Below are 25,933 nucleotides of genomic sequence, written 5' to 3' on the forward strand. Positions count from 1 at the left end.
CTCTTTCCTCTAGTCCCCGCCTCCGGTTGCTCTGGGGTAGAACAAATACCTGCTCCATTTATATAATACTCCCTCTATAAACTAATATAAGACATTTCAGCTCATTACTTAAGTGAGCTAAAACACACGCCTTATATTAGTTTACAGAGGGAATAGAAAATAAGATATGGAACATGTACGTACAACTTTTTCAATCTGAATACGTGTATTTGGCTCTTGCTTATATGTACTAGTCATAGGATGACCATTGGTTGCCATGGCATGGTCATCTGCCGACCTAAAAGATTTGAGAGGTCAACCTGGAAGACTGAATCTCATGCATGTAGCAGCTCTGTCTAGGTTGGTGAGAACCAAGTTAATTTTTGCAAGTACGATTCCTTGTGCAATTCTAACTAGCTAGACCTGATCATCTGAAACAAAAAATCACTTGAAGAAACAAATAATGGTCTGCGTGGATGCAAGCAATCAATCTGTTAATTGATTAGCAGGTCAACCTGTGTAGGAAGAATTCCAAGGCATGTGGAGGACTTTGCTTCCATTTTCCAGTTAGGTGTGTGGTTGATCAGGTTCATTTGTTGCGCGGCTTGCGCCTCGAACAGTACTTGCTGAATAATAATAGTTTTGTTCAAGTTCATCTCTTTGACATCTTGTTGTTGGTAGCATGCTATGCTAGCTGGACAGCAGCTGAACATCAATAGTAGTATTGAGTTAGGGCAATATGGTAGCCTTGGTTAGTAGTTAACGGAGCTACAGATTACATTTGCCTTATGATGATGGTAGCCTTGTGTTTTTCTAACCTTCCTTTTGATAATTATGATTGATTAGTTTGTGCTTCAGCATGTACAGCCGTGTTTCTTTGGTGCTTACCTGCATACTGCACTAGATGTGTTAGTATCATCATCATGGCTGTGGTAACTGCCAATATAGTAACATGGTTTAGTTAATCTTTTTTTCCCTTTTGTTTTTTATTTGAACCGGGCGTACCCCTTTCCATTTTGCATTAAACGGAAATACATTTGTTCCAGGAAGTTAGGGAGGAGGGAAAGGAGGTAGCGAGTTCAAAGCCCTGCCAGGAAACCCACCGTGCTCGCCCGCCATCGCGACGAGCACTATGGGACGAAAACCTGACAGCACCATACAGTTTAAAACGAATCCCTGACCACCAGCTAGGCACGGGACCAAAAGAGACTCAGAATGCCAAAAGAAAAACAAACAACATGCAAGCCGAGGAGAAACGCCTCCAGGCTAATCACCAAGCCAGCACTTCTCCATCATCATCTTTTTCACTTCTGGCCTTCTCACACAACGCCATCAGCCTGGATGTACTCGAGCGGATCATCTCTGCACCTTGGCGTAGTTCCTCCGCGTCTCCTTGCTTCTGAAGCCCTGCCCAATACAAAAGAAAGGAACATGCCGAAAACACAATCTCAAACGGAGATTTAATCAATTTCTTCTCAAAGGTAGCTCTATTACGGGCCAGCCAGATGGCCCAAGTCACAGCCGCCAGGCCAACAGTGAAGAACTTATCTCTTTTAGGCAAGAACATATTACACCACACATAATATTGCCAAACATTGTTAGGACATGTATCAGTCCCCAGGGCCACACCTATAGATTTCTAGGCCACACGAGCCACATGGCATGAGAAAAACAAATGCGAACTCGTTTCCAGTTGGCCACAGAAGGAACACACAGGGTTTCCTGGCCATTTTTTCCTCTTCATCACCGATCTGGTGAGAACCGCATCTTGTGCCATTTGCCATAGGAAAACCTGGATTTTAAGCGGAAGCTTGGCTTCCCAGATCTCTTTATGGTTGCAGCCACTAATCGGCTTCTCCAGCCATTTATACATAGATTTAGTGGAGTATTTGGTATTCTTATTAAGCCCCCAATAGACCGAGTCTCTATCAGCAGAAAGGTTTAAGCCTACAATTAACGCACGCATTTGATCCCATTGATCTCTCAGATCAGGGTCAAGGCGGCGTCTAAAGAACGAAGAAGACTCAGCACCACCGAATTTTTCCACTGTGCAATCTTGATCAGTGCAAATTGCAAACAGCCGTGGGAAAGATAATTCAAATGGTGGGAGACCATTCAGGGAATCTTTCCACACCCTGGCCAAGTTACCAGCCCCCAAGGTAATCCTCCTCCCCACCATGTATAGGTCTTTAACCTTCAGGAGAGCCTTCCAGCAAGGCGAATCAGAATATCTCGAGGACACCGTGGCCACAGATTTGTTATACAAATATCTCGCTTTTACCAGATCTTGCCACATCCCTTTCTGGGTTTCAAGTTTCCACCACCACTTTACCATAAGGCTGATATTCTGTTTCCTGAGATCTTTGACCCCCAGGCCCCCTTTCTCTTTCGATCTACATACCCTTTTCCATTTAACCAGGTAATAACGATTCTTATTATTGCAACCTTGCCAGAAAAACTTTCTTCGGTGCTTATCGAGCTTATCTATAAAGGTCTTACTCATGAGCCACATCGACATGTGGTACAGAGACAACTGCGACAGCACCGAAGTAAGCAGAGTAAGCCTGCCCCCTATAGAGGCAGCATGCCCAATCCAAGTCCCGAAATATTTCAAATAGTTGTCCACAATAAATTCCCACACCGAGTCTTTCAAAGAGGAGAAGCTCACAGGCATCCCCAGGTATTTGATTGGAAAGTGTCCAATCTCACAGTTGAAAAGCTCAGCATACCCCTTATCGATCTCCGCATCTCCCCCAATAGTCAGAACCTCACTCTTCTTAAAATTCACTTTAAGCCCAGACATCAGTTCAAACATGTATAATAGGATCTTAAGATTCATTGCCTTCTCCATGTCATGCTCCAGGCAAATGATCGTATCATCTGCATACTGCAGAATAGCCACCCCGTTTGGGATGAGATCAGCAGCTAAACCAGTTAGCAGGCCATTCTGTTGAGCCTTGTTGACCATTTTATTTAGGCAATCTGCAGCCAAATTAAACAAGAAGGGGGAATGTGGATCTCCCTGGCGTACCCCTTTCGCGCTTTGAAAGTATGGTCCTACAGAACCATTCAGCTTGATGCTGACCGTACCATTGTATAGGATTTGTCTCACCCATCCACACCAAGTTTTATCGAAGCCTCTCAGCTTATGACATTCCAAGAGAAACTCCCAGTTGACTTTATCATAGGCCTTCTCAAAGTCTAACTTCAGCACCACCCCAATTCTTTTCTTGACATGGGTGTAGTTCAATATCTCATGAAGAGACATGATACCATCCATAATATTCCTACCCTTCACAAAGGCATTTTGCGAAAGGCTAATCAGCTTATCAGCGTACTTTTCAACTCTCCTATCCATAGTCTTAGTAATCAACTTATACGGGCACCTAAGGAGGCAGATAGGTCGGAACTGTTGAATTCGTTCAGCGCCCGAAACTTTAGGAAGAAGAGTGATCACTCCGTAGTTGAGACGCTGCACATCAAGCGTCCCATCATGGAAGTGCCTAAAATCCTCATAATATCATCTTTGACAATATCCCAACAATGTTGGTAGAACTCTGCGGGAATATTATCCGGGCCAGGTGCTCTATTGGTATCCATTGCAAACAGAGCCTCTTTCACCTCCTCCACCGAAAAGTCCTTAGTTAGCTCTTCGTTGTCATCTTTTGTAAGTTTCTCCGAATCATCCCACGCACCAGGGTCCATGTGAAATATGTTACCAGGTGCTGGACCGAACAAATCCTTATAAAACTCTGTGGCGTGTGAGATTAGGTTATCAGTGCCCTCGATTTCCCCGTTGCCACACTTCAGCGTGTGAATGGTGTTTTTTCTTTTGCTCCCATTGGCTATCTTGTGGAAGTAATCAGTGTTAAGGTCCCCTTTGAGCAGCCAGCGCTCATGGGACTGTTGAAGCCAGAAAATTTCCTCATTCACTAGAATCTCATGCAGTTCAAAGTTAAGGTCAATCTTCCTATTATACATCTCAGGTAACAAAGGGCCTTCTTCTTCCAGCTCTTCCAAAGCGGCTAGTTCCAGCCTAAGTTCTTCTTTCCTTTTTTTATCGTGACCATATTTGTGGGATCCCCACCCTTTAAAGAAGGTTTTGAATCTTTTGAGCTTAATATTGAGAATGTCTATAGGGTCTTTTGCTTTAACAGCTTTGGACCAGATTTTCTCAACTAAGGGCAAGAAGTTCTCATTTTTGAGCCATGCCAGGTCGAACCTGAACTCTCTAGGCTTAGGAGCTTCTCTACCCGAGTCGCCTGAGGAAAGGAGTAAGGGACTGTGATCAGAAAGCTCACGAACAAGCTTTCTAACCGTCACGAGAGGAAATAAGTCCTCCCAGTCACTAGACATCAGGATTCTGTCTAGCTTTTCTAAAGTGGGATGGAATTGGTTGTTGGTCCAGGTGTATTTGCCACCACTACAAAAAATTTCTCTCAGGCCGAAAGCATTGATAACAGAATTAAACATATCCATGGACTTATGGTTATGTGCCTTCTTATTCTTTTCTTCCACATTTCTCAATATATTAAAGTCGCCTCCCACAATATAAGGCTTCTCCATGTAGGAGCAGAAGTGAGCGAGTTCAGTCAGGAACTCCTCCCTCTTATCTTCATGAGCTGGCCCATACACCACTAACATACTCCATATACTCTTCTTATTGATATCTTTCAAGTCAAGTTGGATCACATATCTACCAGTGTTGCTATGGACAATGTCTAAATTGCCTTTTCTGGCCCCAGCCAAAATCCCACCAGATTTGCCATTTGAGGGGATCCAGACCCACTCAAATATATTAAAAGGGTCAATCTTCCTCAAGCATTTAGAGGAGATGTTTTTCTTCATAGTCTCCTGCAACCCTATGAAATCGAGTGTATGGTCACTAATTAGATCAGAGAGGCAGGTGGCCATACCTTTCTTGCCCACCCCTCTACAATTCCAAATGAGACCTCTCATTTGGAACGGTCTTTTTGTTTCTTGGTCCTGGTAACCCTGCCAGGAGCCGGGGCAGAGTTACCACCATTCTTCCTATCCTCAGTCACCAGGTTCTTTTGACTTCTAGTCACAGGCCTAGAAATCTTAATCGATGATCTGCGGTTTTTCTTTTTACTGCCATGCTTGGATGGAACGAACTCATCTTCAAAATACTCATCTTGCTCCAGCCAAGTTAATCTAAGAGGGGCTTTTTTACCTAAACCATTAATCACTGACATGTTATTATCAACCTCATTGTCTTTGTTCATAGAATTCTGTTTAATCATTAAGTTTTCTCTAGCCTCCTCAAGCTCGCGTAAAATGTCAACGCATGTGAAATCATTGTCAGGAATGCAAACTCCCATTTTATTAGCTCTGCATATCAACTCAGCATCCCCTAAAGCAGCAAAAGAATTAACTCTGGGGTTTGAAGTATTACCTTCCATGGTTTTCCTCTTCACAGCCATAGCCTTTGTCATCATATCTGCCTGCCCCCCCTGAGCACAGCGAAGACTAAACCTCAGATTAGCTTCAGGAACCAAAGGGGGAGTTGGGACGATCTCATCTTCGCAATCAGGTGATGGTAAATGTACCAGATAATTATCTGAGATCTTCATATTAGGATCGGCCTCTCCCACCACCTCGGACACCTGCGAGACACCAGTTACTATATCAGCGTAAGAAGATTTTTTCACAGTACATGGCATATCATTCACCTGTATATCACGCACCCAAGTTGTGCACTCCGGCACGGGCTCCTGGGCCTCGCAATTCTGTTTGTTCTCAAATGTCAGGTCATAGGACACCAGAGCAGAATGCTCATTTGCCAATCTCTCAATGAACAGGGTCGTATCCTCATCACTCTCCGACGAATCAGAAGAGTCGTCCTTTACTGCATTGGTCTTCTCAGAGTCAGGTTTTTTCTCAGAGGGAATCAGGCGACAGGCCTTGCCCCCCCTGAAGGAGGAATTACCAAGCTCAACAGGAGCCTGGGCTCCTTTCGGGGATTCAATCCCCCCTCCTTCTTGTCTTTTCCTTTTGGGGGTAGTGATGTTGTTATTATCCTGGTTTCTAACAGCCACAGGGTCATCCTCGACAGGAGGATTTCTAACCACAACCTCTTCCACTTCATACAGAAATCTGTAAAAACGTCCCCCCATGCACCCCTCAGCAGAAACAGGTGGTTCATCCACACTGCGGCATCCAATTTTGGCCCGGACAGATGAAGGTCTTTTCAGGGTAGACATATCAATCTCCAAGGTCACACCGACAAGCCCACCCACAAATGCCACATTCTTCTCACATCTCTTGTTTAAAGGGATCTTGCTGATTCTAACCCAGGCAATTTCCATCAGACTCTCACAATCCATGTCATCAGACCATGGAGTGATGCGAACCACAGTCTTGTGTTTCTTCAGGGTAATATACTCAACAAAAAGGGCACGCTCTACCTCCCTAACGTTAGGAAACCTCATGACATACTTGTTGGGGGCCAAGAGATGAGCCCCTGCAACCCTGACCGATGTACACCCCCATGTCATCTTGCAGATCTTGCTTGGAGATATTACCCTCTACAATAGTGATCAGAACATTAGTATTCTCTCTCTGAGGCTGCCTCTCCATGCTATAATCAGGAAAATAGCAAAAACCCTGCCCCTTAGCTTGGAAACCACACATAGCAGAGATACACTCCCATGGAATCAAATCAGTACAGACAAACGACAGGTGACCTTTTCTCTTGCAACGCTCACACAGAGCCTGTGGGCATCTAGAAGTGAAGTGACCCACAAGATTGCAGATCTGGCATGCATCAGGCATGGGGTTAGGGTTACCAGCGTTGACGGGAAGATCACGCCTCACAGTAGGGGTAGGAGACTTCCCCTGAGGACGGCGTGGAGCTTTATCCCCACCTTCGCTTTCGGTGGCCGTCGTCCAGCGGTCAGGTCGAGGCAGTCCAGATCCGCCCGAGCCCGCCGCGGCTTCCCACTTGTCGAATCCCGATTCACCAGAGCCCGACGTCTTGGTGGTTGAAGACTGCCCCGCATCCTCCTTGCGCTTCCACACGTTGCTGTCTCGTCCCCGACCGCCACCGCGGTCGAAACGCCCCGCCCCACGGCCGTGCCTGCCCGCACCAAAACCATCTCCCCTCATCTCTCCGCCTCCACTTCGACTCCCAATATCAGGTTTCTTTGGTGGGATTTTTGCGGGAGGTGGAGATGCGACAACCTGAGCAAAGGATCTACTGTCGCCGCGAATTTTCCCCTACCACCACAAAAAGAAGGAGAAACCCTAGCCCCCCCCTCTGCGGCGGCTTCCAGAGGTGAAGCAAGCACTCGTCCAGATCTAAAAAAATGGGATGCGAACGGGGCGGCGGGGCTTTTGTACCTGAGGTGGGTGCCGAAACCCTAGATCGGGACGGATCCGGGCGGTCGATGGCCGCGTCGCCCACGTGTCGCAGATCGGCGCCATGGCGGCCCGGGCCACGGCCGAGCACCCCAGGGCCCGCATCTGGTCGTGGTGGAGGTCTTGGCGGGCCACGCACGGCCACGTCCACCTTGTTCCCGTGCACCGCAGCACCACTCCCCCGATCGACGCGACACTCCGCCCCGTCCCCGCACGCTGGTGCCCCTCCGTGAGACGACCCAATCACCGGCAAGCGATCGGAGATCTTGGCACAGTGGCATGGAAAGGACACGATCCCTCCAACATCGATCCGCTCCCCCTCGTGGACGTACCGCGCATCGACCAGGCACCCGCGGCAGTCGAGGAGAGCGAGTCGCTGGATGTCGCTGCGGAGGAAGATCTCGCCGTCGCGGAATGTGGCGGTGCGAAGTACCAGATCGGCCGCGTACGCCACCCGCCATCGTATGTCGTACGCCATCTCCATCTGCAATGGAATAAAAAAGCACGACCTTTCAGAAAATATTCTTAAACTCACTCACTTGCAGGTTGGAACTTTCAATAATATTCTGCTCCTCCATTGGCTACAAGCCATCGAAGCTTGGCACATGGGCGGGAAACATACAAATCGGTCGTGGTTGCTGGATCGGTTGGTGCCCGAGGTCGATGGCCAGCTCTCATCTCCACCGTCACCGGTAACGGTGTGGTTCGGCTTCGGCTACAATCGTTGAAAGGTATCCTCTTCCGCTCTTCCTGTTGCTCTGGGCACATGATCATTGAGCCATGGTATAGCTCTGCGTCATGGCATCTGTGCGATGGGTACTTAAGTTTTCGGTTTGACCTTGATGGCCTCAATTGGGCTCGGTAATGCTTGCTGTTAGCTAGTTAATCGTCTCGGTATTCTCAGTATTCCTCTGGACCCGTTCTAGCTAGGTAAACTGACTTGTGTACTTATCAAGTAAATCACTCAGCATGTTACTTTAGGAGCAGATTTCTCATTCTTCTCAGGAAGAGAAACCCTCAACTTACTTGGTTACTTGTCAATGGCCAAGCATATGTGTGCATTAATAGTTTCAAGTTTTTACAAATGGAGCAGCAGGAGGTTTTCTAGTCGATGAGTTGTTCTGGGGTAGCGACTCGGAAAAAGTCGAGCCTGCAGTTGCGACTAGTCGTGACTCGAGTCATGAGTCGACATTTTTTTGCGACTGATTGACTAGTCCTGTGACTAAAACCATGGCAGGAGCACACATAGATAATGTGTTTATCTTGATCTGAACTGATTCCTCACATAGATTATTTGTCACTACCGGAATCGCACCCTATGCCGACGGCCAGGGCCGTCGGCATAGCCCTGAATGGCCGTCGGGACAGGCCTATGCCGACGGCCCCCGTCGGCATAGGGCCATCGGCAAAATATCCGTCGGCGTAGCCAGAAAGGCCGTCGGCATAGAAAGGCCGTCGGCATAAGACCTATCCCGATGGTGTCCGTACATCTATGCCGACGGCCAAGGCCGTCGGCAACGTTATCGCCTAACGGCGGCCGCCGTCAAGTCTGCCCAACGACTTGTCTCCACGTGGCACCCCTATGCCGACGGCCTAGCCGTCGGCTTAGTCGAAAATTGTGCCGACGGCTAGACCGTTGGCATAGATGTGCCACGTGCCGACCGGCCGCTGCTCGTGGGCCAGGGCTATGCCGACGGCCCAGCCGTTGGCATAGTTTGAAATTAAGCCGACGGCCAGGTCGTCGGCATAGTCCTTCAAAGAGAGATCCCAGTTGCTGACACGTGGGCACCTATGCCGACGGCCAGGCCGTCGGCTTAATTTCAAACTATGCCGACGGCAAGGCCGTCGGCATAGGTTCCCACGTGTCAGCAACTGGGAGCTCACGCTGGCCCTATGCCGACGGCCTAGCCGTCGGCATAGTTTGCTTTTATTTTTTTTTCTTTTTTCTGTTTGTTTTCAAATCAGTTCAATTCAGATAACATCACATATATAACAGCACATATGAGCAGCACATATCAGCACATATCAACGAACGTAAGCATAAGCATCATGACAACAATAGATCATCATCACACAAGCATAAGCATATCAACGAATGTAAGCATAAGCATCATCACACAAGTCAGCTAAATGATCATCAGCACACACAAGTCATCTCAAGCATCATCATCACATCTCAAGCATCATCGAGCACCGCGGAGGTCGTCACCGCCAAGACGGCCAAAGTCCAGGTCATCAGTGCTAGCGGCAGCGCTACCGCCTCCGCCTCCGTGGATCGGAGTGGTCGGGCTCCGTGTCTCCGGAGTGCTGCGAAGACCACCGCCAACGGTAGATCCACCTGTTCCCTGCATGTTGAAAAGACATATGCACGGGATCTATGACTGTGTTGAAAGGCATGACATGCTTTGGGTGAATAGATTGGGGATGAACTAACCGGCGAGGGGCCAGCGTTCTGTGCCACAAACTCCTCAAAGCTCATCAGCACTGGTTGTGCTGGAGGGCATTGTGCTGTAGGGAACTGAGGACACCTGCCGGCCGCCATATCCTGAAAAGCCTGCTGCATCTGGCTATCCCTCTGCACTTGGTGTTCATAAAGCCTCTGATGCCACGCCATGGTCTCCTGGCGTGTGTACTCCATGTAGGCCTACGGTATGACATGATGGAGCTCATAAAACTACTAAATGCGGAAAATGAAGTGAGAAATGAAGATAAGAGGGAAAATACTTACAGATTGTTGCTCCTGAAAGAGGGACTGTGTACTAGTCACTGGCTGGCTCGTGCGCTGGCTCAGGCTCGGGTCGATCCGACGAAGCTGTGTGTAGGAGATACTAGGAGTGATCACAGCATCGAGAACCGCGTCCCGACCGTGCTCCTTGGGCCCCATCCTCACCACCGCCATGTCGTCCAGAGGCGCCGCAATGGGGTCAGGTGTGTCAGGATGTAACTCCAGATACGCTTCGGAGTAGGCCTTCTTCCTCCCTGCGGTCTTCTTGCCGTAGTACTTGGGCTCGCCAGGCTTGGGGTCCTTCCGCGTATGGGCGATCTCCCACGCCTACATGTGTGAGAGCGGCCGCTTCAGTTTCTCCTCCTGCACCACCAAACAGAGGTTAGTCATACATAAGAAAGTGATGGTAAATAGAAGAAGAAGAATGTTTAATGGGGTTAGTCATACATTAACTGCCTTGTGGAGATAGTGGTTTCGGTTTCCCTGAGCATGTACTCCCTCCGTCCCTCGGTTAGCCTTATTTTGGGTTCTCATAGCCGCCCAGGCTCCAGCCTCATCACACCAAAGATCCACCAATGCCGCCCAGGACTCGTCTTTTCCATAACACCAATTTGGACACACCTACATAATAAAAGCATAATGGCATGTAGGTGTGTCCAAATTGGTGTTATGGAAGCATAAAGCATAAAGCATAATGTACCACAAGGTAATGTAAGCATAATGAAAGCATAATGAAAAATCTTTTATACTTACCACCAAGAACTCGGGCCTCTCCAAGGTAATGCCCATCCTCCGCGCTTCTTCCTTGGTCATCTTCACACCAAGATAGTCGTGGTAGTATGTGGAGATGGCCACATAGCGCACCTCGTACTGCATCTGGCGGGCCTTCTTCTTGCATTGGAGCAGCACGATCTAGTCCGCTCTAGCCCTGTGCTCTGGAAGAACTCGATAGAATTTCTACAATCATGCATGAAACAAGAATGGGAGAAGCCATGAGTTAAATCATTCATGAAACTAGAATGGACTTGTGCTTCTGAAGAGAACTCACCCAGAAAGTAGTGATCACGGCCTTGGCATGGGTCTCATGGTCCGCATGGCGGGCCGCTTCCCAGTGGTCCCAGCTCGTGGCCAAAACCCGACGGTCCGGCTGCCTGACTGGATCAGGACAGTACAACCCCGGCCAATATAACTTCAGCAAGACGGTGATGAGGCCGTTGGGAATACGGACCCCTTTAGAATATATCCAGTTGCTGCAAAAGAATGAACTATTAGCATGTGACAAGAAAAATAAATAACAACCGGAATAAGCATGTGACAAGCAACATAATGAACCACTTACTCTTTTCTCGTGGGCTCAATGAGCCACTTCTGCTCCTCAGTAGCAGGAACCTGCTTTGGTAGCTTTGCGTTGCCACGTAGCCACCCCTTCGTGTCAACCCCCTTCCCGTCACCACCATCATCCCCGCCACCACCCTCCTCCTCGCCTGCCTCCCCCTCCCCAACCTCCTCCCCAACCTCCTCCTCCTCCTCCTCCTCGCCTGCCTCCTCCTCCTCCTCGCCTGCCTCCTCCTCCTCCTCGCCTGCCTCACTAGAGGAGGGTACCTCACTAGAGGAGGGCCTCGAAGACAACACCCCTAAGTCGGTGAGGGTGCGCTCTTTCTGGCCGCGACCCCCTGTAGTGGCTCTCCCCCCAGCACCTCGTCCTCTAGAGGCTCTCCCCCCGCCCCCTCCTCCTCTAGGGGCACCTCTCCCTCGACCTCCCTGTGAGGAGTCATCGTCAAGTAGCCGAGGGGGAGGATTACGTGCTCGACCACTCCGACTAGGCAGGCCGACGACCTTGCGTAGGAAACACACGCCGTCGGCCTTCCCCTTGCCCATGTTCCACGAACCTGCATTGAAAAGAGAAAAAGCAATTAGTAAATTAATGAAATGAAGGAAAGGCATGATAATAAACACATTAATAAAAATGCATAAAAAGGCATATTCCTAAACTATAGAAAAAAAATACTTGAAACGTACATCTGCTAGAACCCATATGAATCATCACTGTTGTAACCTCTTTCTCGGTCCGTCTCATCATCACTATCAATCATATCATCTTCGTTGTCCGACGGAGGTGGAGGCTCTTCCTCGTCGTCAGCGTTTTCGTTTAACTTTTCTAGCATAAGTATGTCATTTTCATTGACAATGGTCTCACCATCATTCCGTGCATCGTCGACGTTTGGGTCCACATCATCATCACCCAATGGTCTAGCGTCATCGTTTCTAACCACATCATCATCATCATCATCATCAGGTTGCTCTTGATAGAACACTCCCTCGTATGTCATGGGGTTAATGTTGTAGTAATCGTCTTCATTCGGGTCTGGTAGCTTACCATGTGGCGACACCTTGAACACAACTTCCCAACCCTTTAGATACACTTTCTGGCATGGGTAAGGCAGATAATATACTTGTGTAGCTTGGGTCGCCGCAATGAAGAGATCGGCTCCGGCATAGACGGTTGATGGTTTAACTTCGACCAAACCAATGGAAGGCGTATGTTTTACCCCCTCCTGCGGATCGAACCATCGGCATTTGAACACAGGCAGACTTAGGGTCTCACGCCCCTAGCAGAATTTAACCTCGTATATATTTTGTACCCTTCCATAGTAGTCTACTGAATTTTGACCGGGGGTGTACACTCCAGTATTTATAGTTTTGGGATCGGGGCGGCTGTTTTGGTGCTCCTCTGTATGGAAGCGATACCCATTCACATCATACTTTTTACATGTCACGACGGCAGGGTCAAAACCCATGGAAACCCATCTCAATTCATCATCCATAGATATGTTCGGATCTTTTCCCTACAAGTATAATGGAAATTGTTGCATGCATTAGTTCGGTTAACTAATAAATGTTGAAGTAGGTATTTAACAGGGGATTGTGGAAAATTACTTTCTCCATGAACCAAGCAACAAAATTTTTACGTCCAGGGTTTCCATGACGGAGAAGAGTAAGTGCCTCCGCCTCAGTAGGAGGATTCACTCCCGTCCATTCCTCTTGAACGAAATCACTAAAAAAAGATAAGCAGTGTTAGACTGGGACTAAGTGAACATGAAACATGATGATGTGGAAGACATAAAGGAATGGTGTAGTGGTATTACCTCATCCACACTTCCTCAACTTCCTTGATGTTGTGCAAGATATAGAACATGAGGTCCTCCCACTCTTGTCGTGGCATGTTATAAGATTTCGAGGCCCCAGCCCTCCCACCTTGCGCGTTGAATAGATCGAGCCTGGGTTGATACTTGGGCTCTTCTATATTGTATCGAGGCACCTTGTTATGCAGATGGGGAACATGGTCTGGATAGTATGATGTCCTGAGGTCTGACACCTCCTCTAGGATAACTGCCTCAGCTATGGAAGCTTCAATCTTAGCTTTGTTTCCACATTTCCGTCGGAGATGCTTGTTCTACCTCTCAGGTCCGTACTGCTAGCGATTTTGCACAGGGCCCCCCAACAATACCTCGTTCGCGAGGTGCAGAATGAGATGTGTCATCGGAGTAAAGAAGCCTGGCGGAAAGATCTTCTCTAGCTTGACTATCAACTCCGGTGCCTTCTTATGCAATTTTTCAATCACCTCTTTACTTACTTCTTTAGCACAGAGCGTGCGGAAGAAATGGCTAAGCTCGGCAAGCACTCGCCAGACATGCTCGGGGACATAGCCTCGAACCATCACCGGCATTATCCGCTCAATCCATACATGGTAGTCATGACTCTTCAGGCTGGTCACTTTGCCCGTTGAAAGATTGACTCCCTTACTTATATTCGATGCATAACCATCGGTGAACTTTAAAATTTGTTTCAGCCAGATAAGTACTTCTTTTTTTTTCTGGCGGTTTAAGGACAAAGTCAGCATCTGGCTTGAACCAGTTTTTATGACCGCCTGTGGGAGGCTTCATGTTCAGGCGTGGTCTATCACAAATTCTCTGTTGATCGGCTCTAGCTTTTACGTTATCCTTCGTCTTATCAGGAATGTTGAGGATCGTGTGGAAAAGTGACTCTGCCACATTCTTTTCGGTGTGCATCACATCAATATTGTAAGGAAGTTTGAGGTCCTTGAAATAGGGAAGCTGCGAGAAGGGGGTAATGTGCGTCCAGTTGTGCATCTCACCATATCCCTCGAAGCCTTTGGCTTTGGCTTTGCCTTTGCCTTCGACTTTAGGCTTGAGAGCTTTTAGCTGAGCAAGAACATCTGCCCCCGAAAATGTTGGAATCTCGGTTACTTCATGAACAACCCGGCCTTTCGTGAAGTTCTTCTTGTCTTCCCTGTCTGGATGGTCTGGAGGGAGGAACTGTCGATGCAGGTCAAAGGCTACATACTTGCCACCCTTACTCAGCCAAATCATTCGCAGAGCCTGCATGCACACTGGGCATGGCATCTTACCACTTGTACACCATCCGCAGAATAGAGCATAGCCGGGAAAGTCATGCATGCAATAGTGCAACCAAACTTTCATCAAGAAATTTCTCTGCAAATCCCGGTCGTATGTCAACCTCGGAAAGTACCAAGAATGGTGCAAAGCATCCACAAGCGGCTACATAAACACACCCAATTGCTTCCCCGGGTAGTCAGGCCCCGGAATGATGAGCGACAAGAACATGGTCTTCCGTTGCATTAGGGCACCGGGAGGAAGATTGAGCGGAATTACAAACATAGGCCAGCAGCTGTATGGATTGGACGACATACCATATGGATTCAACCCATCACCTGATATGGCTATTCTGACATTCCCAGCCTCGGCTGCTTCCTCGGGGTATTCTTCATCGAATGACTTCCATTCTTCCCCTCCTGATGGATGTATGATTTTTTTTGGATTGTACCTTATACCTTCCTTGTGCCACTTCATCATTTTGGCAGACTCCTTCGTGATGAAAAGGCGCTGCAGTATTTTTATAAAATCAAGATATCGAAGAACCTTAACGGGGATGGTTAGCTACTTTTTCTCACCATCCTCACCGACCACCTCAATGTACCGAGACGAACCGCACTTCCTACAGTACTTGTCATCCACATACTCGTGCCTAAACAAAAGGCAATTCTTCGGGCAAACATCTATTTTCTCATAATCCATAGAGAGTGCCTTCATGATTTTCTTTGTATCGTACATGCTTTTCGGCAGTTCATGACCCTCAGGGAGGCTGTTAGCCCATACTCCCAGGAATGCTTCGAAGCATTTCTGGCTACAACCGTACTCAGCCTTGACTGCAATCAGTTGCGAGATGGCATCCAGCTGAGATATTTTCGCACCCGCATAAAGAGGTTTCTTCGACGAGGCCAAGACCTCCAAGAAGGCCTGTGCGGTTGCCTCCGGCTCCTCCGGTTCATTCTCTGAAGGTGTCGCATTTGCCGTTTCTGCAACAATGACATCATCTAGCATGTCCCTGACCCCGTCGTCCTCATATCCATCGATGCGTTGTCGCATCACCTCCTCTCTACCACGGTCCTGCTCGGCTATGTTTATCGGCGGCATGTCAAAGTTTGGCATATATCCGTGCGTGCGAAGATGCTCACTCATGTCCGTCTGATTTCTATGGTGACGTCTGGCACATCTCGCACAGGGGCATGGTGGGATAATTCTCATTGGACGACGGAATATCTCCTTCAAATACACATCGGTTTTCGCGATCCACTCTGATGTTACTCGATTCCGACGGATAAAACCACTGTACATCCACTGATTATCTGCCATCCTCTGCTTTTTTGCAACCCACACAACATAATTAAGGATTCACTTAAATTAATCACATCAAATTTTCAGTTTCTACCGCGTTTAATCCACCTACATCTCTAATAGGTAAAGATGGGTCCTAATCCCACCCGAGAATGTGTAGATTGAGTACGTTGTCCACGCTCTACCCCGTTCTGAGACAAAATTTCGGCAGCACCTCCCCGCTGTTCTCCAGATACACGTCTCGGCAAAATGCCGAGAGAATGTGCATCCAGAGAACAACAGGGAGGCGCCGCCGAAATCCTGTCTCGGAACGGGGTAGAGCATGAACAACGTACCCAATCTACACATCCTCGGGCTGTCCGTGGAAAGCGCTGGACAATCCGAAAGAGCTGCGGTGATAAATATGCAATTGAATGCATATTTATCGATGCAACCCTTTCGGACGGAAGACCTAGGTTACGCGACTTGATGTGAAAATTTAATCTAGTGACATGGAAAAAAAGTGGACGGGGTCATGGAATTGCTGCTCACCCTCCGATGTAGTCGATCAAAGGAGAGGGATGATCGTGGACCAACACCTCCAACGTCGACGATCACTCCACGAAGATGGAACCCCACAAATCCTGTTAATTACACTGAGTGAAAAAAAATTAGGTCATCACATATCACATAAAGCATTGACACTATATTATGAACCAACAGGAAACATCATCTCAAATTACAAAAAAAGCTTTATTTAAGTCTCCTATGGAACAACATGACCTAACACTAAACATGACCAAACACAAAACTTACAAATATTCATCAATCCATTCATCTAACAAAATTTCATCCATCCATCTATCACAAATCCATCTAACAAAATTTCATCCATCCATCTATCACAAATCCATCTAACAAATTTTAATCCATCCATCTATCACAAATCCATCTAACAAATTCATTAATCCATCCATCTATCACAAATTCATCTAACAAAACATAACAACATTCATCAATCCATCCATCTACCAATATTCATTAATTCATTTAACAACTAGTAACATAACAACTATCACAAATTTCATCCATGCATCCATGCACATAACAACTAGTAACATAATGCAAAAAAAATTTGGCAGGCATCCATCTCACCGCTGTAGGGGTCGCTGGGACGGGCGGCGGGGCCACCGCTGCAAGGGTCGCCGGAGGAGGGCTCCGAGCCCCGGCCGGCATGGCGAGGGCCGAGGCCCAAGCAGGAGGGAGGCGGACTCGGGGCGGCCTGGCTGGGGCGGCGCGGCGCGGGGGGGGGGGGGGGGGGGGGGGGGGCGGGGGGGGGGGGGGGGGGGGGGGGGGGGCGGGCTGGAGGCGGCGGCCGGCGAAGCTGGGTCGGGGTGGCGGCGCGGCGTGAGTAGGGAGGAGAGGGGCGCGACGCGAGGAGGGGCGGAGAGGGTCGCGGTGGCGACGCGGGTCCGGGTGGCGAGGCTGACGGCGGCGGTGCAAGGAGGTGGGCGGAGAGCGTGGCGGCGGCGGCGGCGGCGGAGAGGGCTGAGCGGCGGCGGCGGAGAGGGCTGAGCGGCGGCGTAGCGTGGCGGGTCGGGGGCGCGATGGGGAATGAGTGGAGGGGGTTCGCCCCGCGGGTGGATAAGGCAGCCTATGCCGACGGCTAAGCCGTCGGCATATGTGAGGAGGCCACGTGGCACCTATGCCGACGGCTTAGCCGTAGGCATACTTTTTTATTATTTTTTTTTTATTTTTTTATTACCCACGTCACTGATCTGCGTAACGCCTACCGTATGGCCGCAGATATGCCGACGGCTTTGCCGTCGGCATAGTTTTATTTTCCTTTTTATTTTATATAATTTTTTTAATGTTTTCTTATAGTTATATATTTATTCTTTTTTATTTTATATAGATTTTTAAATTTTTTTATAGTTATAATTTTCCTTTTTTATGTATTATTATTTATGTAGATTTTTTATTTTTTTAAACCGCTCAGCCCTCTCCTCTCCCGGAACCACACAGAGGGGAGGGGAGGGGAGGCACCGAATTCGAGCAGCTTCGTCCGCCAAGGCCGTGGCCTGGTCGCGGGTATGGGAGCGCCATGGCCGCCCTCGATCGCGTGCTCGATCTGGAGCTTAGTTCGTCAGGTGAGTGAAGGGGGAGGGGGTCGTCGATGGTGAGGGTGGGGGTGGGGGCGGGGTAGTTTAGTTCGTCAGGTGAGTGAAGGGGGGGGGGCATCGACAGAGGGACACCTGGGAGCAACATCCGGGCCAAACCCGCTGCTACATATCCACACCGTGTAGACCCGACACGTCCGTTTCCCCCCTCCCGGTGCCGGCGGCGGCGCCGTCTGTTAGGGGGGCCACACCCCGAAGATGCGTGCCGCCTCTTCGGACATGCCACAACACCACCCTGCTTGTATGAGGGCCCGGTACGACACTCCGGTGGCATTGCTACCCCCTAGGGACCCCGTCCCGCCTAACCCTGGAGCGGTTGACCACGAGATCTAGCCCTTTGACTTCCTACGGACGGGCTTTGACTAGTGGACCTCTCCACCCGGTTGTGTCGGGTCGGCCCAGAGGGACACCGGGGAGCAACATCTGGGCCAAACCCACAGCTAAATCCACTCCGTGTAGACCCGATGCGGTAGTTTCCCCACACCAGGTGCCGGCGGCGGCGCCGTCCGTGAGGGGGGCCACGCACCGGAGACGCGTGCGGCCTCTTCAGACATGCCACAACACCACCCCACATGTATGAGGCGCGGTACGACGCTCCGGTGGCATTGCTACCCCCGAGGGCCCCCGTCCCGCCTAACCCTGTAGCGTTTGACCACGGGATCTGGCCCTTTGACTTTGCACGGACGGGCTTTGACCAGCGGACCTTCCCACCCGGTTGTGTTCGGTCAGCCCATAGGTACACTTTGGAGCAACATCAGGGCCAGACCCACAACAAGACCCCCTCCATGTAGACCCGTCGCGTCCGTTTCCCCCCTCCAGGTGCCGGTGGCGGCGCCGTTCGTGAGGGGGGGGCACACCCCGGAGACGTGTGCCGCCTCTTCGGACATGCCACCAAACCACCCCGCATGTATGAGGGCCCGGTGCGATGCTCCGGTGGCATTGCTACCCTCCCAGGGCCCCCGACCCGCCTAACCCTGTAGCGTTTGACCACGGGATCTAGCCCTTTGACTTTGCACGGACGGGCTTTGACCAGCGGACCTCCCCACCCAGTTGTGTTCGGTCAGCCCATAGGTACACTTTGGAGCAACATCCGGGCCAGACCCACAACAAGATCCCCTCCGTGTAGACCCGACACGTCCGTTTCCCCCCTCTAGGTGCCGGCGGCGGCGCCGTCCGTGAGGGGGGCACACCCCGGAGACGTGTGCCGCCTCTTCGGACATGCCACCCCACCATCCCGCATGTATGAGGGCCCGGTGCGATGCTCCGGTGGCATTGCTACCCCCAGGTCCCCCGTCCCGCCTAACCCTGTAGCGTTTGACCACGGGATATAGCCCTTTGACTTTGCACGGACGGGCTTTGACCAGTGGACCTCCCCACCCGGTTGTGTTAGGTCAGCCCATAGGAACACTTTGGAGCAACATCCGGGCCAGACCCACAACAAGATCCCCTCCGTGTAGATCCAACGCGTCCGTGAGGGGGGGGGGCACACCCCGGAGATGTGTGCCACCTCTTCGGACATGCCACCACACCACCCCGCATGTATGAGGGGCCGGTGCGACGCTCCAGTGGCATTGCTACCCCCCAGGGCCCCGTCCCGCCTAACCCTGGAGCGGTTGACCACGAGATCTAGCCCTTTGACTTTCCACAGACGTGCTTTGACCAGTGGGCCTCTCCACCCGGTTGTGTCAGGTCAGCACAGAGGGACACCCGGGAGCAACATTCGGGGCCAAACCGACAGCTACATCCCCTCCGTGTAGACCCGATGCGTCCGTTTCCCCCCTCCAGGTGCCGGCGGCGGTGCCGTCCGTTAGGGGGACCACGCCCCGGAGATGTGTGCCGCCTCTTCGGACATGCCACAACACCACCCGGTTGTGCTAGGTCATCCGATATATATAAACACTTGGAGCAAAGTCCCCTTCGTATAGACCCGATGCAGCTATTCCCCATTCCAGTTGCCGGCTGGCGGCTGCACCGTTCGTGAGGGGGGTCACACCGCTCTGTACAGAACCGAAAAATAATGTAGGTATGCTTATTAACACATATGGTATGTAAGTTAGTTAAATAATAATAATAAAGAAAACAGTGAAGAAAAAGAAAAAAACTATATGTATGCTTATTAACACATACTATATGCTTATTAACATACTATATGCTTATTAACACATACTATATGTATGCTTATTAACACATACTGTATGCTTAATAATAATAATAATACTATATGGAAAAAAAGAAAAAAAAAGAAAAAAACTATGCCGACGGCAAAGCCGTCGGCATAGCTGCGGCCAGGGCAGATGGACAGCGCCGCGGATCGATGACGTGTCGGATATGCCGACGGCTGCCGTCGGCATAGGTCCTGGTCGGTGCGCTCCGGATCGGTGACGTGTCACCCGTATCTATGCCGACGGCCGCCCGTCACGGCCGTCGGCATAGATTTGACGTCGTTAGCCGGCCGTGATGCCCGTTGTCGGTGGGCCCGCATCTATGCCGACGGCCTATATATGCCGACGGCAGCTGTAGGCGTAGTCTTGGATAAGCCGACGGCTGTTGTGTGCCGACGGCTGCTGTCGGCGTAGACGTGGATAGCCCGACGGCCATTGTACGCCGACGGCTAGGAGCTAGCTGTCGGCATAGCTCGGACTAGGCCGACGGTTGCCGTCGGCATATATTTGGCTGTCGGCTTAGAGCCCTGTTCCGGTAGTGTGTGCCTTTTCCGGTGATGACCAAATGCTTTAAGTTAATTATCAAATGTACAAGAAGCCATGCAAATGCACTAGGGAGTTTGACAAGCGATTGTACAAATGTAGGCTTTTCTGATTTTGTACTTGTTTTTTTTAGACCCTGACTCGATAGACTCTGACTTGCATATTGGTAATTAGTTATACTACTGCCTTACATTTTTTTCAGGCACTTCATATGTTCAGTTTCTTATATCACAAACATTTTTTCATAGGTGCCCCTACCCCTGCCTCCTCTCTAGCGTGTGGGTGAACTAGCTGACGGGTGGGTGCTTCCTCCTACTCTCCTAGCGAGCATGGTGAGGTTCCCCTATCTTCCCTCTCTATCCCTAGATCTGAATAGCGCATGCAGTTTGTATGTTATGGTTTTCGGGCTTTCCTAAGAGCAGAGGCACAAGCAGGGTTCAGAATAGACTAATCTATATGAACACACATCATGTTTGGGATGGGCATTCTTTTATTGTCTTAGAATTCTGGTTGTTACACGGAACTCCCCTAAAATGTGTGTGTATATGAGCCTATATATGCTACAAATCATCGGTTGTGATCTTAAATTTCTCCCATCATAAGCAAAGAAATATGATTGTGATCTGTATATGATAGTACCATGACTAAATTTTTTTCTTTTGCTTGAAATTCCACAATGCACACATTCATTGTTCTGCCTGCTTCTAAGTTAGCACCAAGACTTTGTTTCATAATCCTAAAGTACACCTGATATCCCAGTCCATTTCTGATGTGCTCTTCTTACCACATGGAGCAATCCCCTTTATGAAATTCACCATGCTACTGTTTCATCATATGATTTCTGTTGAAAATTCTGGGTTAACTTTTTGTTAGTTGTGTTCTTCTGCTTTTAAGTCCATTACAGTTTTCTGATTGCATTACTTAGTTTTATTGCTTATATGTTTGAAAGAGCTTCTCTGTAGGTTAATCTGTTCATATGCTTCCACTAAAGTTTCTAATCATATATTGAAGAAGAAAAAAACTTGGGTCTTACAATGTTGTCTTGCTTGCTAATCAGGCACCAATACCTAGGACCGGTTCGACGCGGGTGTGCGAGAGGTTGATCGACCTCATCAGCTCCATTGACGATGTCAAGCAAATCGCCTCGATCACTATTGATAGGTCAAGCAGTGACCAGTAGTCACCTTAAATGGAGCCAAGGACAAGCAACGTCACCACCAGGAAGTCTGTTTGTGGCAAAGGTGACCTCTCCTGCCTCTATGCTGGATCCTATTTACTTGGTTGATCTTTATCGTACCTGCTCCCGCTGTTCCAATATCGCTAGTACTGTTATTTTGGTTACCCTCTATGCCTCAGTTCCTCGTGGCATCAGAATCTTTGTGTTGTGCTGCTCGGTGATCAATCGCTGCTTGCTGGCCACTTACCCTGGGGCTGGTTGGCGATGCCGAGTGAACATATTGTGCTCCAGTGGTTGAACTAGTCATGGGATCTGTTTTGCTTGGCCATGGTTGAATGTTCTATTAACGTGATTCTTTTGATTTTGTTGGCTGATATGTTCAGATAGTGCATCCTTTTTTCCCTATCCACCACTGGAGCTGCTTCTTGTGACCATGCTTTTCTTTTCAGCTCTTTGGTTTGTTCAATTTCTTATTAGACTAGACTCAAGTGGTGAGAGTTTATGCCAGAAAAATAATGGCAGGTTTGCACTTTTGCCGATTTAGTGTTTGGATCTATGGTTGTCGTTCGACCACTATTTGTGCTTTGCAAGATTTTCTGGCCAGTATGTTGTGCTGCTGCCTATGCATGACTATGTAGGATTCTGTTATGCCTACATGAATATGCTTTTTAGTTAGGACAATATCCATGACTATAGTTGAATCCCACCTGCTTGACGTTTTACCCCTGCATGATGTGCTGTAGATTCTGTACCGAGGCCTTACCCTTATTGTTAGTGGATGCAGATATTTTGCCATTTCTTGATGCTTGTAGTTTTTTTCCTTCTGCCACTTCACAACTTTTCTGGTTGTGATGATCTGCAGTATATACCTTGGGCTCTGCTTTGGATATGGTCTTAGGCTCCACTGCATTTTCCCTACTTGAGATGGAACTTTGCCGTTTAGTTCTACTATGAGATTACAGGTTCATGTAGCAATAGATTTCCCGTACAAGTAATTCTATTATGTTTCAATAATGCTACTGTTTGATGACCACTTACCCTGGGGCTGATTAGCGATGCCTGGTGAACATATTGTGCTCCAGTGTTTGAACTAATCAGTTGTCTTGCTTGCCCATGCAGTATTTTAGTATTAATTTTGTCCAGTGTGACTGAGATATGCTTTTTTTGGCCATGCATGGTGGGCTGTTTTATGCCCTATGGAAGATGGAGGAGATTCTTTTGATTTTGTCGGTTGATATGTCCAGATAGCGCCTGCTTGCTGTTGCTATCCACCATTGGAGCTGTTTTTCAAATCTTTTGAGCTTTTTGGTTTCTTAGACACTTGCTTATTTCATCAATTTCTTATTAGACTGGACTGAACTAGTGAGAGTTTATGCAAGCAAAGCAATGGCAGGTTACACTTTGACGATTCAGTGTTTGGATCTATGCTTGCTGTTAGCTAGTTAAACGAGTCGGTTTTCCTCTGGATTCGTTCTAGCTAGGTAAACTGACTTGTGTACTTGTCAAGTAAATCACTCGGCATGTTACTTTAGGAGCAGATTTATCATTCTTCTCAGGAAAAGAAACCCAAAACTTGCTTGGTTACTTTTAAATGGCCAAGCATATGTGTGTGTTAATAGTTTCAAGTTTTGACAAATGAAGCAGCAGGAGCACACATACATGATGTGTTTATCTTGATCTGCACTGTTTCCTCACATAGATTATTTGTGTCTTTTCTGGCGATGACAAAATGCTTTCAGTTAACTATCAAATTTACAAGAAGCTAGGCAAATGTACTAGGGAGTTTGACAGACGGCTGTACAAATGTAGGCTTTTCTGACTTTGTACTTGTTTTTTTTTCTAATCTGACCTGATAGATGTAACAATGGGTAGCTAGGTACTGCCTTGCATATTGGTAGTTTAGTTATACTACTGCCTTACATTTTTTTTCAGGCGCTTCATATGCTCAGTTTCTTATATCATGAACATATGTTCACAGGTGCCCCTGCCTCCTCTCCAGCGTGTGGACAGACTAGCTGACGGATGGCTGCTTCCTCCGCCCCTCCTAGCGAACGTGGTGAGCTTCTCCTATCTACCCCATCTATCCCCAGTTCTGAATAGCACCCGCAATTTGTATGTTATGGTTTTTGGGGTGACTTGAGAGCAGAGGCGCAAGCAGGGTTCAGAGTAGACTACTCTCCTGTGTTGGTTTTGCCTTTGCATAGTTACTGGTTCTGCACTTTAAATTGTACAAATATAGATATATTAACACACATCACGTTTTGGGAGGGGCAGCCTTTTGTTGTCTTAGAGTTCTGGTTCTTACGGGGAACTCACCTCAAATGTGTGTATATATGAGCCTATATATGCTACAAATCGTTGGTTGTGATCTTAAATTTCTCCGATCAAAAGCAAAGAAATTTTATTGTGATATGTATATCACAACAGCATGAATAAATTTCTTTTTTTCCTTTGCTTGAAATTCCACAATGTGCACATTCATTGTTCTGCTTGCTTCTAAGTCAGCACCAAGGCTTTGTTTTCATAATCCTAAAGCAGACATGATATATATCCCAGTCCATTTCTGATGTGCTCTTTTTACCACACGGAGCAATCCCCTTTATGAAATCTGACTTCACGATGCTATTGTTTCATCCTATTATTTCTGTTGAAACTTATGATCTATTTTTGTTAGTTGTGTTCCTTCGCTTTTTCTGTGGGTTCATCTGTTCTGTCCTTCCGCTAAAGTTTCTTATCATTTATTGAAGAAAAAAGTTTGGTCTTACAATGTTGTCTTGCTTGCTAATCAGATACCAATACCTGGGACCGGTGCAAGATGCGGGTGCATGAGAGGTTGATCGACTTCATCAACTCCCTGGATGATGTCAAGCAAATCACCTCAATCATCATCGATAGGTCAAGGTGACCGTCAGTGACCTGTAGTCACCTTAGAGGGAGCCAAGGACAAGCAACTGCGGGCGGACGGCTCTGTGAGGATGCCCACCAAGGTGCTCAACATCACCACCAGGAAGTTTGTTTGTAGCAAAGGTGACCTCTCCTGCCTCTATGTTGGATCTCATTTACTTGGTTATTCTGTATCATACCTGCTCATGCCGTTCCAACATTGCTAGTATTGTTATTTTGGTTACCACCTATGCGTCAGTTCCTCGTGGCATCGAAATCGTTGTGTTGTGCTGCTCGGTGATCAACCGCTGCTTGCTGGCCACTTAACCTGGGGCTGGTTAGCGATGCCGAGCGAACATATTATGCTCCAGTGGTTGGGTTGTGTTGATGGTATGTGATCATATACACTTGAGCGTCTCGTGATGATTCTGGTATAATAGTTAGTGGATTTAGCCCTCAAGTATAGTCGTGTGAGTTTTTTTCTTTTGCCGCTATAGTTGGGTGATGTGCTGCATGCGCTGGAGTGTTTCCCTTGTCGATGTGCTGAGCAATGTGTGTGCTGGTTGTAGTTGGTCTTGGTTGATCCAGGCCAGTGGTTGGACTGTTTTGACTGTGATTTTATCTACTAGCAATGACATGGTTGTTTGATTCCTATAGCTCTTGTGAAATAATGGCAATGTTCTGTCCTAGGTACCCACCGGTGCATTTCCTGATATTCTACTGTTCCTTTGGTCATTTTCACTGTAGCTTGTGCTGGAATTTTGTCTATTTTGGGCCTAGCCCAATAGCAGTTTCAGAAATTCCTAATAAATCCTAGAGGCCCATGCAGCACATTTGTGCAAGGCAACAGGTGGAACAAAAGTTTAGTCCCACATTGCTAGTTTAGAGGGAGTTGGACCTCTTTATAAGGGGGGTTCTTTCCCCACATGTATGAGCATGAGAACAAGAGGGACATCCACGCGCGCTCCTCCTCCGCCGCTTGCCCCGACGCGCCGCGCCGCGGGTTGCGGGAATGAGCCGATGTCTAAATTTTTGCCACGCACGACGGGTATACAAAAGGTCACGTGGGAGTTGAAACGTTTTTCTGTAGTGGACACTGAATTCAAACGGCGCGCCTCTTCGGCCGCTGCCTGTTCGCTTCGTCTCCCTTCATTGCTTCACCTCCCGTCGCAGCCTCTTCGCGTCCTTCTCCTATGCCTATATAAGAG

General features: G+C 48.4%; 1 protein-coding gene across 1 annotated transcript; it reads right to left on the reverse strand.

Annotated features, from left to right (window-relative positions):
* Positions 1-9,386: 9,386 nt before the first annotated feature.
* On the reverse strand, positions 9,387-10,401 carry LOC125547768. The gene is made up of 3 exons (XM_048711544.1): positions 10,088-10,401; positions 9,794-10,003; positions 9,387-9,704 (listed from the first exon to the last, which is right to left on the reverse strand). The coding sequence occupies exons 1-3, from the start codon at positions 10,256-10,258 to the stop codon at positions 9,543-9,545; spliced, it is 543 nt and encodes a 180-aa protein (XP_048567501.1). The 5' UTR covers positions 10,259-10,401; the 3' UTR covers positions 9,387-9,542.
* Positions 10,402-25,933: the final 15,532 nt, after the last annotated feature.

Source organism: Triticum urartu, chromosome 3 (assembly GCF_003073215.2).
Source record: "Triticum urartu cultivar G1812 chromosome 3, Tu2.1, whole genome shotgun sequence".
NCBI classification, from domain to species: Eukaryota; Viridiplantae; Streptophyta; class Magnoliopsida; order Poales; family Poaceae; genus Triticum; species Triticum urartu.